This window comes from Poromitra crassiceps (assembly GCF_964638095.1).
Source record: "Poromitra crassiceps genome assembly, chromosome: 3".
NCBI lineage: Eukaryota > Metazoa > Chordata > Actinopteri > Beryciformes > Melamphaidae > Poromitra > Poromitra crassiceps.
In genome coordinates, this window is record NC_139625.1 from 70,125,878 (window position 1) to 70,142,651 (window position 16,774).

The 16,774-nt window shown below is 40.8% G+C and overlaps 2 protein-coding genes across 3 annotated transcripts in view; one reads left to right on the plus strand and one right to left on the minus strand.

Annotated features, from left to right (window-relative positions):
- Positions 1-77: 77 nt before the first annotated feature.
- LOC310773524 (transmembrane protein 87A-like) lies at positions 78-15,547 on the minus strand. Its single transcript, XM_083633419.1, has 20 exons — positions 15,425-15,547; positions 14,861-14,933; positions 13,278-13,375; positions 12,868-12,984; positions 12,161-12,208; positions 11,635-11,676; positions 10,823-10,949; positions 10,569-10,630; positions 9,185-9,368; positions 9,005-9,104; positions 8,686-8,779; positions 7,206-7,279; positions 6,626-6,732; positions 5,690-5,748; positions 5,493-5,596; positions 5,228-5,304; positions 3,453-3,520; positions 3,212-3,264; positions 2,289-2,319; positions 78-2,141 (listed from the first exon to the last, which is right to left on the minus strand). Exons 1-20 carry the CDS (start codon positions 15,533-15,535, stop codon positions 2,100-2,102), a joined length of 1,671 nt encoding a protein of 556 aa, XP_083489545.1. The 5' UTR covers positions 15,536-15,547; the 3' UTR covers positions 78-2,099.
- Positions 15,548-15,982: 435 nt separating this feature from the next.
- ganc (glucosidase, alpha; neutral C) overlaps positions 15,983-16,774 on the plus strand; it is a 33,042-nt gene continuing 32,250 nt past the window's right edge. Inside the window, exons 1-2 of one of the 2 annotated variants that reach the window (XM_083634097.1) lie at positions 15,983-16,065; positions 16,268-16,330. In XM_083634097.1, the coding sequence (XP_083490223.1) occupies positions 16,046-16,065; positions 16,268-16,330 (83 nt within the window). In that variant the 5' untranslated portion in view covers positions 15,983-16,045. Of the gene's footprint in view, positions 16,066-16,267; positions 16,331-16,774 lie in introns of those variants that run through there. The other variant, XM_083634098.1, reaches the window with a different exon arrangement.

Here is a 16,774-nt window from a genome sequence, read left to right on the forward strand (position 1 = left end):
CTATAATACTACATATTTATGTAAAACTAATAATTACACAGTAAGTTTACAGAAAATGGACAAGTTAGAAGTTAGTTTCAATATAAACTTTAATTCCAGGACAAACGCAAAAAAGCCATACAATATCGTTAGCTTCACATTACAATGCAGTCACATCCAGAAATAGGGCCTATAGTGTCTCTCTGAAATAAAATACCCTCTGCATGACTTCAACAAATAATATAAAAACATAAATTAACGGACCTAGAGCATCAACACACATTGCAGTAGATTGCACAAGGATGGAGATATGATCAGATTCTGCCATCTAAAGGCAAGGTTACTTTGTAGTGTAAATGGAATGGGCATGGAGAATCTGCAATTCTGGTCCCATGGTGGCAAATTATTTATTTATCCTACAGGATTTCTTGTACCGTTGTGCTGTGCTGCTGACCTAGAGTGACCTACACATACACCTGGCCTAGATGCTAGTGGGAAGTGGGGTGGGTGAAGGAGGGTTTGTGAATGAGGTTACATACCAAGTGGGCAAATAATTTAGGCCCACCACACCTCCAGAAGGCCCATCAGGGAATTCTGTGATTCACTGGCAAATAAAACAGTATTCACTTTGTGGTGTGAGAGAACATGAAATGTTACAGCCTGAAACTCACTGGGCTGTTTAAGCCTGTGCATCTGAGAAAAATAGGCCTATATCACTGCTATCATGCAAAACTCTACAAAATGTAGACTTCTCAGGAATTAAGAAAAACAGACTTATTTTCACACCGATAACAATGTAAGGTACATTCAAATGATCAAATGGGTCTGGAAAATATTTTATAAGCCCAACTAAGGGTCATAAAATGTCCCAAACCCACAGAGAATTAAAACCCTACATAGGAGTTACAAAGTGTTTGATTTTGCTTTTTGAACGACCCCCAGTTTGCCTACAAATTTAAACATAAAATGCATATTACCATCATGTGACCTGCTGAATATATAACAATAATCGCACACTGTAAACTGCAAATTCTTACACTGACTAGGTTCACAGTACAGTGGATCTCTGAAGATGACTTAGAATCCAAACGTGTACAGTATGCAGTCACCTCAAATTAATCCATTACACACAATAACTTAGTGTTTTAAATCAGTCTGTGTAGATTAATGTAGTGCATGTGTTCCCCCCTCCATTATTCATAGTGGGATTTATAGAAAAATAAAAAATGCTGATTCAACCAAAGACCAAATGACAGAATCCCAATAAATATTATATTCTCTGCAAAGGCGTTTTGGGCCAAATGCGCGATGTTTCAGCTTGTTTTTCCCACAGTGCTGGCATCAGGCCAGGCTGGATCATTTCCCATCTTGAAAACAATTAGCTGTGTTGTTGCGTAGCCCCAAAACATGGCCTGAAGTACCATAAGGCTGAATGGCTTCAAGGTATTTGCACTTGTTGCCTAAGTTTGTGACACTAAAGAAGGGCTTCTGGGAAAAACATCCTTACAAAAAATAAAATATTCACCAGGGCCCAGTTGCACAAAGCACCTTAGGTTAAGATTTCCCTTAGAGTCAGGGTTAAGGTGTCCATAAAATAGAATCGGCTGCACAAAACACTCTTAAATCTTCTCCATAAGGTTAAACATTTTAAGGAAAACGTAAGCACAAGATTTAAGGGTGTTTTGTGCAGCCGATTCTATTTTATGGACACCTTAACTCTGACTCTACGGGAAATCTTAACCTAAGGTGCTTTGTGCAACTGGGCTCAGGTCTTTGATTCATTCAGTGTCACCCGAGTCCTCAAGTGCAGGTCTTCACATGACATGAACAGCCAACCCATCCAACTCTCATGGCTGCACCCACACCACCACCTTGCAACATACAGTCCTACTCCCGTCTCTCTGAGCTCATCATCCAGTTAGAGAATAGCACTGAAAAGAAATCTAAAATGACATGTGACATGTGTCTGGAGACAACATGTGTCTGGAGACAACATGTATCTGGAGACAACAGCTGACTGTGCCCACGTTTTTTTTGGCCTTTAACTTCCAACTCATTCATTGCTGCCTCAGTGAAATTGCTTTCCTTCGTTATCCCTCTCACATTTTCAGTCCGTAGTTCTACTCCATTTTCGATCTCTCCATCTTGGTTTTCAGGATTTCCTAGAGAGAGAGAGAGAACAAGGATGAATGCATCTGCAGTGACGTGTCTGTGGAATGATAGCACTGCAAAGCCCCATTCCTCTGAGACTTAATGAATAGAAATGTGACATCATGGGACTACTGCGGAAAAAGTAACTTCCTCTTTACCTCTTCCTCATCCAACATGACAGGCAGTGCTCTGTGTAGAGAAATGAAAATAGAGAAGGCCTTTACATCAAAGTAGGTTTGAAGATGTGACTCAAAAGATGATGCCGATGACAATGAAATGCAACTATTTGACCCAGTCCGACAGGTACACTGCACAGAAAGTTAATGTGTATGTTTAAGCTGATACCATATACTTTGCTTTGGGGAGAAAACAATGCAATGTGAAACCATGCGTTGTCCAGCAGGGTCGCTTTGAGCTTACAGAGGTTGTCACATGATCACAAAACCACAGGTTCATTCCGGACACAGCCAATCAACACACCAACAACCATGTGTTCAATCAAATAACCCTTCAAGAGACTAATTTTAATTTTTCAGTTGTAGTTGATTAACATGGTCTCAGTTGTGCGCATGGAGAGACTCCGGTTCCTGAGGACCAACTTACTTGGGAAAGTTTTCCACTATTTGGGACCCGTTTCTGGCCTACTTTGACGTAGTCAGGGGTGACGAGTGACTCGCCCAGCTGACCTCTCATGGACCCCCTTGCATGTGATCCCAGGCAAAACATCTCTCATGAGCACACTACGCTGCTGGTAGCCGAGTTATTACTTTGACAACGTAGTATCTGTTTTTCCTGTGTATGAGCCTGTTTTAGTTTTTATGTTTTGTTTTCATGTTCTGAAAACTGTAAGTTTATGTTCTGTTTTCATGTTCTATTTTCATCTGATGATGATGATGATGATACATACATACATACATACATACATACATACATACATACATACATGCATACATACATACATACATACGTGTTCTGCCATAGTGCTCTTGAGCAAGATGCTGAAACTGCCTGCCTGTCAACTCACTGTAAGCTGCTCTGGATGATATTGAGACTGTCAGCTAAAATGTAATTTTATACTTACACATCAGCAACAGTTGTAGGAATGTTCTCTTCTACCCACTTTAGGTCTTCATCCTGGCAATACCAGATATTATATAATTTAATAAAAATGAAACTAATACTAATGGGTGGGGTAAAAATCTATAAACCAATGGATGCAGATTCGTGAAGAAATGACAATGAATAAGAAGTTGTGTGGGGAAGAGAGAAGATGACAGAAGACAATGAATAAGAAGTTAGAAGATGACAGAAGACCTCTTTACCTCTTTACTCAGAAGCTTCAGGGAGGCACCATTAGTGTCTGGCTTCGAGCCTCTCATCTTCATTCCCTCTGAAAAATATGAACCCAAATGAGATCACATTAAGGTCCCTTACCCAATAATATCATTATGAAGTAACTAGGTTATTAAGTTTACTATTTATACTGTAATATAACTAGGTTATTAAGTTTTCCATTTATACTATAATATGATTATGAGTTGAGAATATTTCTCAAGAGCATCACTATTACACAGCAGGATGAATCTGGTCTACTAAGCTTGGGCAATATCCACATTTTTATATCACGATGCAGTCCGCCCAAATACCGCGATACAATGTTAGATACAAGATTATCATTAGCATATATACTAGGCATCACGGCATCGCCCGTAGCTTGGCCTTGCCTGCCCTATTGGGGCAGGCAAGAACTGAGTGTGTGTTGCTCACTAAATGTTATTGCATCAGTGATGTCACAATGCCTCCTTGTGTGTGTGACATCACTGATCAGTCTTGTCACAATGCCTAAGTCCACATCTTCAATTATATATTTAAGGTATGATCCTGTTTAATGTGTGAGGGCAGTAAGCAGAAATCAGACACTTAGCCATCAGTTTCACAAGCTCTCCATTTACTTTGTAATGGCATTCTTACATTGTTGTTCACATTCTATCAATGCAATGTCAAGATTGAGAAACAAACATAATTATGCATAGTGTACATGTATATATATATATATATATATATATATATATATATATATATAGGAGCCAAATCGGTAAAGTTTTAATTTATGTTTGTTTTGACGACGATTGCAAGTGATGATGTCATGGTTGACAGTGTAATGAAAATTGTGATGTGATTGTGAAAGCTGGGATTTATGACATCATCGGTGATGTCACTCTTGCGGTACTCGCCATGGTATAATCTGTTTAGTTTCGAATAGTTCTGTATAGTTTGGATTCTTAGTTGAAGTGTGTCAGGCTAGAAGCAAGACAGTTTTTGACCGTGCTTGAACGTCTTCGGGAAGCTTTAAGAAGAGTGTTTGAACAAGTTAGCTAGGTGACAGCTAACTAGCTACAAAGAACTGAACCCAATCCGCTGAAGCCCAAGGTCATCCATGGTTTTCCATGATATTCTAATTTTTTGGAAAGGATCTGTATATGTATACACAGTATATATATATATATATATATATATATATATATATATATATATACTGTATATATATGACCGTGGGCTTCAGCGGATTGTCAAGCAAAGACGATTCAAAAATTTGGCGGAGATTCAGAGGGAGTGGACTGAGGCTGGAGTCAGTCATAACTGAGAAGTAACTGCTGATTTTCTTCACACCATTCTAATTTATTGAAATACTGTTTTGGGGGTTTTCTGGAGCTGTAGGCCAAAATTATGAAAAATGAAACAAATAAAGGCTAGAAATATTTCACTTTGTGTCTAATGAATCTATAATCTATGAAAGTTTCACTTTTTGAAAGGAATTATGGAAAAAAACTAATTTTTCCATGATATTCTAATTTTTTAGAAAGGATCTGTGTATATATACATATGTATGTATGTATGCATGTATGTATATATATATATAAATATATATATATATATATATATATATATAATACATATTTAACACTCCTACTCATGTATGTATGATATTTTTCCTATTTTTCTTTATGTCTGAATACTGATATGATCGCTACGCTGCATACTTACACTATGACAAATTCCTCTATGTAATCTTGCATATAAAAGTTATTCTGATTACCAAAAGCTTCATTCAGCATGGGCTCCTTGGCCTCTTCCTCATCATCATCATCATCAATTAGAGGGGAGTGGGAAAACCTGAGAGGAAACAGAACAGAGATTCAGATCAAAACACTGGGAACAGAACAGAGATTCAGATCAAAACACTGGGAACTTTGTTAATTGTTAGATGATGTTTGGATAGAAATGTTTTGTGCTCGAGGGCTACTCTCAAGCCCGGAAAACTCCAGTTTGCATTAAGCAGGACCTTCTCCACAGTGACTGACCTCTGGCTGTTGGCTGAGGGCCGCAACAGTACCATGATGACCAGCAGGATGGTGGAGAACAGCAGCCGCCAGAAGGCATCATCAACCCACAGGTCCCTCCATCCCTGTGGAGAGAAGACAGCTCACATTTCACCTCTCTATACAGGGAAGAGACACTTCCTGAAGGAACAGCACCACAACACATGATGATAACTGACCGTCTGACATTCCACCAGCTTGAAGACTTTGGTGGTCCAGATGATGAAGATGATGGAGGCTGCGGACGCAAAAGTAAACACAGCTCTCATTGTAATGTCTGGGAAACAATATGAAAATGCCCGCACACAAACAGCACATGCAACCGGAAGCAGAGTAAGGCATTGAACAAAAGGGTATTGCACTCATAAGGGAGGCAGGTACAAAATTCATTAAAATTAGAGCCTGACGGTGACCGATACTGGATTTTTGAGGCCGATGCCGATATTACAAAAAGTACAAAAATTCCGATATTGATATATCAGCCAATGTTCTTATATTATACACATTATATTACACATTTTTTTGCAACAATCCCTCAAATATCAAACACTTGACAAAGATATGACTTGACATGACTTGAGATATGCAATGTAGGGAGGATATTTTACAGCCTATCAAACTTTATTGTCCAAAATGACATGAATGCAATGAAACAGTAAACTTCACTGGGAATTTAATAATGATAAATAAGAAATACAAAAACACAAATAGAACAAATACGAAATATAACTTGAGTTAAGAAAAAATATCAAATATACACAACATGCTGTCTATAACTTAAAAAATACGAAATAAAAAAGTATCTGCAATATCGGCCAACATATCGGACGATACCGATAAATCAGTTATCGGCCGATAATATCGGTGGACTGTAATATCGGTCGGGCTCTGATTAAAATATTGTAATTCCCACGAAGAGCAGATATTAGAATAAAAGAGTATAGATGTGTTAGGCCATTGAACTTTATGAGTGTGAAACCCCTTTGGCCAATGCGTGAGCTGTGCATATATTAACTTGAGCACAATGAAGCAGCCCTCCTGGGCAAGAGTGTCTTGTCACTGAGTAGCTGTAACTCACCCACAACAGAGAAGATGAGAGTGTTGCTGTAACTCACCCACAACAGAGAAGATGAGAGTGTTGGTAAAGTGCTGATACAAAGAGAGCTTCACTACATTCCTGCGGAGCTTGAGGAGACGAGTGGTCTGAGACAGACTGATGAAGATGTACATCCAAATTAAGGAGAATAGACATGCAATCAAATGAACACATTCCACAAAACATCTTTCCAATTTACATGTTCGTCTTTTTCGGCGTCATGTTTTCCAAAACAACTTACGAAGAATGCAACAACAGAATAAATGAATACTCCCTATACAATTAATCAATGTTAAGATGTTACCCACTTCAAAAGCATGCAATAGCAGCAATATGGCTTGAACTGGAAAGTGTACTGTTGATCAAACAGTAAGCCAACTAATAATGGATTGTAAGAATTGAAAAATGAATGTGTTAAAAAAGTAATCTGAGTGCTCTAGCATATTACAGAGTAAAAGTCAACCAATAGTTAAGACAACACAGTCAGAGCCTCAAGCCCAATGTCCACCAGATGTGGTAACGGCTCCCGGAACACATTTCTATGTATAAGTGTTCATTCATTATTGACAGCATCCCTCCTGTTTGGTTGAGTAAAGGATATCCACCACATGACGCAGGAGTCAATGAGAGAGAGGCTGAGATTAGCCACCAGGGCAACCGTCCCATAGAACCCCTGGAGGCAGAGAGCAAGAGTCAGACTGAGACTGAGAAAACTAACAAAAACTGACTAAACTAGACCACAGCACCAAGAGCTTAGAGGACAGCAGTCTATGCAGTGTGTGTGTGTGTGTGTGTGTGTGTGTGTGTGTGTGTGTGAGAGAGAGAGAGAGAGATATGGATCCATTTGTCACAATGGAAGTCAGTCATTTCTAATCATAAGATGAGTGTGTGTTCAGACTAGTGTTCAGTGTGTGTTCAGAGATGGTGTAAGTGAATATGTAAGGCTCCCATCTGGAGTTGCCTCCAGACAAAACACATCTGTTAACCAAAGTACAGAACGTATCTCCATTTTTCTTGCTGACCTTTTGCTCATCTTATCTTATGTTTGTTTGTACAACTGTGTGTTTTCTGACTTTTTGAACTTGTCGCAGCGTCTTTCGCTGTTTTGAAAATCACTTTTAAAAATAATTTCCTATTAGCATCACTTCCCTCCCAGCCGAGGACCGAATCCCTCCACAAGCTTGTCTCAATTGTCTCCTCTACTCAAATCAAATGTATTTATATATTGCTTTCAAAGCTGCACCAGGCAAGGTTTTTATGTAAAAATACACACGCCATGTTATAGGAAGTCCAAATTCACACAGCTACCTCTCGCTGCCATTTGGAACATTAAATAAGCAGGGTGATCACAGTGTGCTAGAGCAACAAAGGACATCAAATGCAAAATGTATGTATGTATGTATGTATATATATATATATATACTGTATATATATATAGATATATATAGATATACTGTACGTATATATACTGTATATATATATATATATATATATATATGATTTGCATATATGTATATACTGTAGTATTTGCATGCAATTCTTATTTTTTATTTGTTTTAAGCAAATCACATCAAGTCAGACTAGTACACTTTCTTGTGATTGTATAAACTTTCTGACACTCATTGCATTGCTTTATGTGGCCCTGCACATGTTTTAGTCCAAGTAGGTTGTAAGATTGACAAACACTGTTTGACTTGTGTCTTCTAGCAGCTCAATAGGGCTGCATACAAGTCATTCATCCAAATATTATCACAATCACAATATGGCCAAGTGCAATATCCAAATTGTAGGAGCTGCAATTTTTTGATAAAGGTGGAATATGTCACACGATAGCATTATTAAATTAAGAGATGCCTCAGACTACAAATCATATTCTTCAAGGAGAACATGCTTGTTCACAGACCCCAGTAAAAATCACATCATCCCCCCCCCCCCCCCCCCCAGAGAAAATGAAATGCAAAAATTACCATTCCCACTAAAATCAGGATTCTCATCGCAATTGCAGCCAATATAATCACAATATGATTTTTTTTGCATGTCATGAGAGACGGGTAGCGTTTGCTACCAGGTGACACTTACTCCTGTGACTCTCAGCACGCCTTCCACAGAGGAGAAGATCAGGTAGAGAAGACCCACGACGACCAAGCGGTGCACTGTGGTTCCCAGCCTGGGCCTGCAGGAGTGAAGGCACCAAGTTCATTTAGTTCAGAACACGTGTTCATCACACTCCACAGCCAGGATCACGTCTGCTGGCAAACTCTGTGGCAGATCTTACAAGTTCATGGAATATTTGAGAAGGAAATTAACATTTCTCTATTTTCCGAAGTATTGAGTCATAAAGTGATGCAGGTGTTGTAAGGATTTTTGAGATGTGTCCATTTTGAAAGGTTTAACTTACTTGACTATGCCATAGCCGAGACTGACGATGAGGACCAGGATTCGAGCTAGAGACCTCTTGAGTGCAGAGAGCAGCTCGGCAAAAATCACAGCACCTTGAACTGCGGAGAAAAAAAGAAACCGATCAAATAAACGTTTTACAGGCTGAAGTAAAGGAGCAAGGAGAAAGAAATGGACCAACCGTAGTCTCCTCTGTAGCGGATGCTTTGGTACTCGGAGTAGAACACAGCTTTCTCCAACATGCCGAGGATGATGACGGCGCCGATCCAGAACTGGATCCGCAGCAGATCTCTCCAGTAGCAGGCGGACCAGAAGAGCCAGAGAGCCCCGAACAGCACATACACAATGCACATTACCATGTAGAACTGGCAGGGACAGGAGAGAGCACACACTTAGCTTTGTTTCAAATAACACGTACAGGCCGAAGTTGTTGTTGCAAATTGTAGGCTTTGACTAAGGGTGCTTTCTCACTGGGGCCCCGGTACCGTTCCCGAGCACACTTGTCCCCAAATTGACCCCAGTTTCGGAACATTTGACGAGTGTGAACGTTGCGTTGCGTTCTGCGCCCGGGCACGCAACGGGGAACCGTGACAGGATCCACTTGAAAAGGTGGTCTGGGGAGCGCTTTGGCGTGCCCGGGCACAGAACACTTGCGAGTGTGAAAGCCAACCGTTCCGAACCACATGGACAACACATGGGCGAGGATAAACTCCAGGCATAGTTGATGATGCAAGTGCACTCTGTTCCGTTTCCGAGCGCGGAAGAAATGTTGTAATGTGAAAGCTGACCAGCGGGGGAGAGGGGAGGGCAATCGTTCCCGGGTGCGGAACGGAATGGAACGAAAGCAATCGTTCCCAGTGATAAAGCAGCCTAATATGCAGGGTGCAAAAGCGACTGTTTTGCCCACCGGCCAAATGGCGAGTGAATATTCACATTTTACCAGCCACTCAATCAAAGTATTGTTTTTTCGGCTGGCGAGTGAAGGAAATCTACCAGCCACTTGCATATTTTATCAGCATTTGGCTGGTGGCTGGTGCTAATTTTGTGCCCTACTGATATGGATTTGACACATTAGTCTAACCCTACTATACCATAGCACTGCAGCATGTGAAATCTGAATGGGACATAATTATAAACATAGGCTTTGATTTAAACAAACTCACATACTCACAATGAGAGTTCCACTTGGGTGCAGGGCCAACACAAGTCACAAGAGCAATAGAAGAAGCAGGCCAGCCAGCACTCCAAAATGTCCTTTCAAAAATTTAATAAGTCACCTGGGACGGCACACAACGAACGTTTCAGCATAAAGCCTTCATCAGCATTGATGAAGGCTGGCCTGCTTCTTCTATTGCTCTTTTGATTTAAACAAAACCGTTCTCTTTTGATATTTAACAGAAAAAGCCAAAACAAAACAAGGTAACCCATTGATTTTGCTATCAAGATATGTTTTTCATACATTACAACTTCTGGATTTAGTAGTTATAAGCAATATTTGTGTGCAACATCCTTTTACAAATCAAGTAGAAGAAATAGTTTCATATGACAGAAAAGGTGGCACACACCATCATCAGGGGCCAGTCTGCTGGAGAGGAGTAGTCATGGGGTCCCTTCATCTCCACTTTCACTAAAAGTACACAACAGAAGTCACTTTCCTACAGAGAAGAGTCATATGTTGACACGCAGGATATGATGATTTTCAAATCGATATTGGTTTGTTAGTTTTGATGTTTTTAATACCCTGAGGCCATGTCAAATACAAATGCTCTCTACCGAGTAAATATGAAGAAGGTCTCTAAAACGAAGTGATGTCTCTCACTTGTGAAAGCAAAGCTGAGTGGCCCTGCGTTCATGTCTTCGTCCTCAACGCCACGGAACAGTGGCTGCACCTTCACTATGAACAGATATGGACTGTCCTCCCAGGCCTTGGCCACCGCATTGAGGTCCTGCAACAGAGTTTTTGCAAGCTCAGAATTAGAAAGGTCTGGGTAGTGGGGCGTCTGGAGGGAAAAGTATACACCTACCACCGCGGAGACACGGGTTCAATTCCCGGCAGCGGTGCTTCCGGCTTGGTCAGACGTTCCTACAGACACAATTGGCCGTGTCTGCGGGACAGGTCGAAAGCCGGTGGGGTACGAGTCCTGGTCACTGCACTATTGCCTTCTCTGGTCAGTCGGGGCACCAGTTCGGGGGGAGCTGTGGAGTGGAACTGGGGGGCAATAGCGTGATCCTCCCACATGCTATGTCCTGCCAGTGAAACTCCTCACTGCCAGCTGAAAATAAGGTGACTGCACATTTATCGGAGGAAGCATATGCTAGTTTACAACTCTCCCCAAATTGGCAGACGGGGTGGAGCAACGACCGGAACAGCAGAGGGAATTGACCAAGTACAATTGGGGAGAAAATGGGAGAAAAACCGTAAAAACTTGATAAAAAAATAAAGATCTGTCTTCCTTCACTGTCTTCCTTCAAATTTGAGATATGAAAAGATTTTAAAAATGTATGCTTAGATACTTAAACATTTTCAAAAACATGTAAAGATCTACTTTCAGGACTTCAATATATTGAATAGCTCCCGAGGTTCAAAGGTCAATTTGACACAAACACTGAAATGACACTTTAGTCTCTTACCGGCTTATCGGGCCAAAACAGGGTTTGATTCGATGGGTCACTCTAAACAGAACAACACAGCTTACGGTGAACATACAGTACAATACTGTCTTTGGTGATTTTACAATTTAAAATACCCAAAAATACAGGGCTGGTTTCACACATGTAAAATAATAAAATACTTAAAACTTTATTTATATAGCATCTTTAAAAACAGATGATACAAAGTACTTTGACAGTCGAAATAAAGCAGAATGCTCAAGATGATAAAAAACAGCTGAACAGTGTAAAAAAGGAATTGTATCAAGAGGACAGAGTTAGAAAAGAGCAACATTTAAGTAAATACCGTACTAGGATAACCATACTACAATAGAATAAAATAAATAAATAAATAAAATGTATAAAATAAGATAACAAATTAAGATAAAAAGGTAACATCACATAAGCAAGTCTATAAAAATAGGTTTTAAGACGACATTTAAAAGAAGGATTGTTAGTTACTTAGACCTTTGATGTTCACACTGTATCAGGTAGATAAGTGACTCACCTTTGGGCTGGAGAGGGGCTGATATGAGTTGAACTCAGCATAGTACAGCTAATGGAGGGAAGACGCAGTAAAGGAAACATTACAGGATGCATCAGCAACATCAATGTCTTACATGTTCATGTGCAGCTCAACCTCGTCATATGGGAATGGGAATGTAGGTCGGCTAAACCTGTGAAAGGTTCCCAGGTAGATGATGTAGTTTCTTTTAATGCAGACATTTTTGGATGAATATAAACTACCATATAGTTGACTATAAAGCTTGAATAATCAACTAACAAACTAGGTTAAATCCCCCAAATCTGTGTTTTTATTATTTTACTATACGTCCCGGAACATGCCGCTAATGGCGTTAGCATTCTCCATACACATACTAGGCAAACATATTATCATCTGAACTGTAATGTGGACATGAAGCTTCTATTCCAGGGGGGTTATAATTATTTGTGATATACTGTACATGGTGGGGAAGGACATGAGATGTTAGTGCATAGAATTTGCTCAGTTTGAATAAAATGAAAGATTTTCTCCAACATATAATGTGATACAATGTAGATCAGGGATTTTTGCATAGCGTAAGAACACCATGTTTACCTGAAATACATTGAGATTTTGAAATTCGCTGTAGTCAACATTGCGATCCAGTTTCGACACATATTTATTGAAAAGTCGTGCGGTCAGATGACAATGCTCACGTCCTACTCACACACCTTTGGCAAGAAGAGGGAGGAGCAGTTGTCAAAGTACATGTAGCCCTGGCTGTAGAAGCCGCTCCAGCCGTCTTTCACCATGTGGTAATAACCAAACATGTTCATGGCTTTGCTGTCCTACAGAGGACAGGAGAACATCACACATGGCTCAGCAAATTCCTTTCTTGAAGTTAAAATGACGGTACAGAGAAGTAAAGAAGCCACAGAGCTGACTGAGGACAAAGGTTTCAGAATTATATAAGTTCCAAACCTACACTTGCGTCATATCAAAAGTGTCAGTTATAGCAATGAGAGAGACTTGTGTATCATTTATTATAAAACAAGGAAGTCGAAGTGCTACTGATAATGGCCTTATGGAAACAAAGAATAAAGCATCAAATAGTCAAGAAAGAGACAAAGTCAATACTCACTGGTGTGTTAAAGACCTCATTGTAGCAAACAGAGGAGCGCAGGTACCAGCTGATGTTAAAGGCCAGGTTTGCATCACATGACGCTTGATCACCCTGGACTGCAGGGAGACAGAGGAAGACCAAGACCTGTGTGACTCAAAGGGTGGAGCAGCATGGCATAATAAAGACTGACATACAGGCAGGCGTAGTTCCTGTTGGATCCACCCATACTGTACATAAAAGAAAAATCCATCCTGTAACAGCCGAGGCTCAGTGGACTGTACAAATGAGAGGAGACCGCACATGTTTTAAGGCATAACAAAAAGTATTTATTATAAACTAAATCAATTACTCAAAATAAGGTTAGATGTGTCAGTCAGTAACATCAGTAGTGAATGCAGTGTGTGGATGAGTGGGAAGTGTAGTGTAGTGTACAGCTATTCTCAACCACTGGGTCGTGTGGTGGGCCTCAGAACACTGTGTAGTGGGCTACGGAGGCAGTGGTATTGCCAAATAGGGCAAAACCACCTCATGCAGCAAGAAAGGCGAAAGTAAAAAAAAAAGCGGCCAGGAGGAATGATCCATGCCTAGTAAGTAGGTTAGGCTTGATGCTCAAACGATGTTGACATTAGTAGGTAAAATGAATGGATATAATAATAAGCTTCAGAGGACTATAGCTGTCTGTGGCGAGTTGGCCTGAGGATATTCCCTCTGGAAACCAGCTCCAGAACTGCAATCTGTCTAGCTAGCCAGTTGTGCATTCCCTCACAAAAACTACTAACGTTACAGTAGTCATGTGCATTTATAGCCTATACTATTCCCCCGACGAACGACTGCAGCTGTTTGATATGCGGGCGTCGTCTTTCAGAATGGACGCTAATTAGTTGTTTTTCATGGGAATATTTTGCTTTACAAAAAACTGGAACCAAAAGATAAGAATTAGCCTTGTACCTAATAGGCTACATGATGGTGCATCTGTGATCCATAAAGTCGATCTGTTGAATATTGAAAGCCTTGTTACCATGCTGCATGTGGAAAACACTTTCGTGTTTTATCACTTTGATCCTTAACGACCAGCAGCTGCATGCTCGTTGGCTGGCGTACATCGGCGATGTTTGGTTGTTGAATGAATTTGTTTATCATACAGTAGCCGAGGCTACACTAACCTATGAAAATATTAATTTGGGCTAGGAGGAGCTGGGTGGAAATGCCTCCGCTCGCCTTTCAATCCGGGAGCGGTGGCTGTCACCTGAAAGCACACCCCAGGACGGGAATGTGGCGGTGCTGCTTGGCTGTGTGTGAAAGCAATTTCTGTGGCGAGGCTGCCGGCTTTGCGGGCCTTCTGAACTGCAATTTTGCGCGATCTGTGTGTGAAAGCGGCTACAGATGTTTGTTTGGTGTGCAATGGCTCTCTGTCCTTGTTTGGTGATGTTTGGTCAGATTCGACATGTTCAATCCTTGTTTGTCTGTGTTTGACAATGGCACACCAATCAAACATTCTCCAACAACTGCCAACATTCTTGATTTTTTTTGTATGTTCAACCCCTGGTTCAGTGTAGTGATACTTTGTCTTTGTTGACAAACTGACAGGTCCTTCTACTTACAACTCATGAAGATAGTGGTGTTGGCGTACAGAGTCTTCTTGAATCTTGTGAATCTCTGGGTGTCATCTTGTGTCTAAAAAAGCAACACAGACAAATCATTGAGTTGTTGTTTTGGGCTTTTCAGAGAACTGTCTCAGTAGGATGAGATGGGATGATCAGAATTAAATGATCAAGATGCATTTGCAAACTCTCCCATGAAAATGAGGAGCAGAAGATGACAATACTAGCTGAATTTAAGGGTTTCTTGTTTTTTTAAACAGTTGCACACACTTTAGCTAGGGGTAATAATAGCTAGTACAGACAGTGGTTCAGTCAGACAGGTTACTGCTTGTGTACACTGTGTGGTGAGACTCTATTATTGTGCAAATGGTACAGAATCTTAATGGCTACACCACATCCACGGCGCTGTCAGTGACTATGACAGGTGGACTTCAATAACATAACGTAGTGGGTTGACAGGCTGCTATACTGCTAGCTACACTAGCTAACAGCTGCTATGGACGATTAGCACGGCAGAAACAATAATAACGGGACAAATGCATGCGTTAAAGGTAAAACACTGACCGAGTTGATGTCCACATTCCATAAGGAGACCTCTGCTGCTGTCACGGAACGGGCCACTAGAATAAAAAGCAGCAAACATGAGCAATGCGCCGCGGCATCTGGCAGCGTCATTTGTGCACTTTGTGCATCTACAGCCGCGGCTGGATCTATCCCCGAGCGAGGATCCGCGTCCAGTTCCGGGCAGCGGGCTGCGCCTCACTGTAGTTTATATCACTGCCACCAGAGGGCAGCATAACACAGACTATCAAATAAAGAGCAAAACATCGACTTTAGAATTATCAATTTTCTACAGTTTCCTTCTTAAAATATATTATTTAGCACTCATAAACTAACTCAGCCCCTCCTTTAAAAAATGCTAAAAACGATTTTTTAAATGCAACGTATGTACGCAACATGAAGAAGAAGAAGGAGGAGAAGAAGGAGGAGAAGGAGAAGGAGAAGCAAGACAACAGTAACGGACAGGTTTTTGGATTGAGTTTGGCGTCAGTGGGCGTAACCCATAGCGAGCCCAGAGCCCCCAGTAAAAGCAGCGGAAGTAACTCCAGAGTGTAGCTTCAAACAATACAAGTTCGCAGTGGGGACAACCCATGGGACAACCATACAACGAAAGTCTGTCTCGAAATGGCGGAAACTGTAATAAGGTAACGTTTGCTTTTTCATGCACAGCGCAGCATGTTGACACTGTTGACAGACGAGTCCGGTGGTGCACAGAAAACGGTCCCTTTGAATTCTGAGGCTAGTAGTCGCTTTGGAACCTGGCGTCTCTCATACAGCCAGGCCTGCCCTGGCCTGTTGTGTTATATTTTTTGTCTCTAACAATACATTCACCTGCTTGTTCAACAGTGTTGTCCCTGATGATGAAGGGAAAGAAAAGTTCAAGAAATGTGACCAGGTTGCATTTTACAGGTGTGTTGAGGTGTTTTATTTTGTCCATTTATATACTACACTTTCTGCATAATTATACAAAATATAATTATATTATATAATAATATAATCACCCCCAAACAAGCAATTTTTGCATAACATGCCCTTTTGTAGATGGTTTAACCAATCTACCTTAACCTGAAATACACCAATGTCTGTAGGCCTAAAATATATTTTAAGCATGAGTGTCCAGATTTTAATTTCTAACCTAGGCATAGCCCCATAATGTGACGGCGCTTTATACTGTATTTACTGTACAGTAAAGCGGCACCACACAGCGTTAGAATCCTCAATAGGTGGGCTAGGCTGTTCAAAAAGCTCTCCTACCCGTATCCGACCTCCGATTGCAGATCTGAAGATATTGTGGCGATTCTGGGTTTTAGCTAGGAACTGATGTGTGGGGTTGTTCCTGGGGGGAACGGTGTC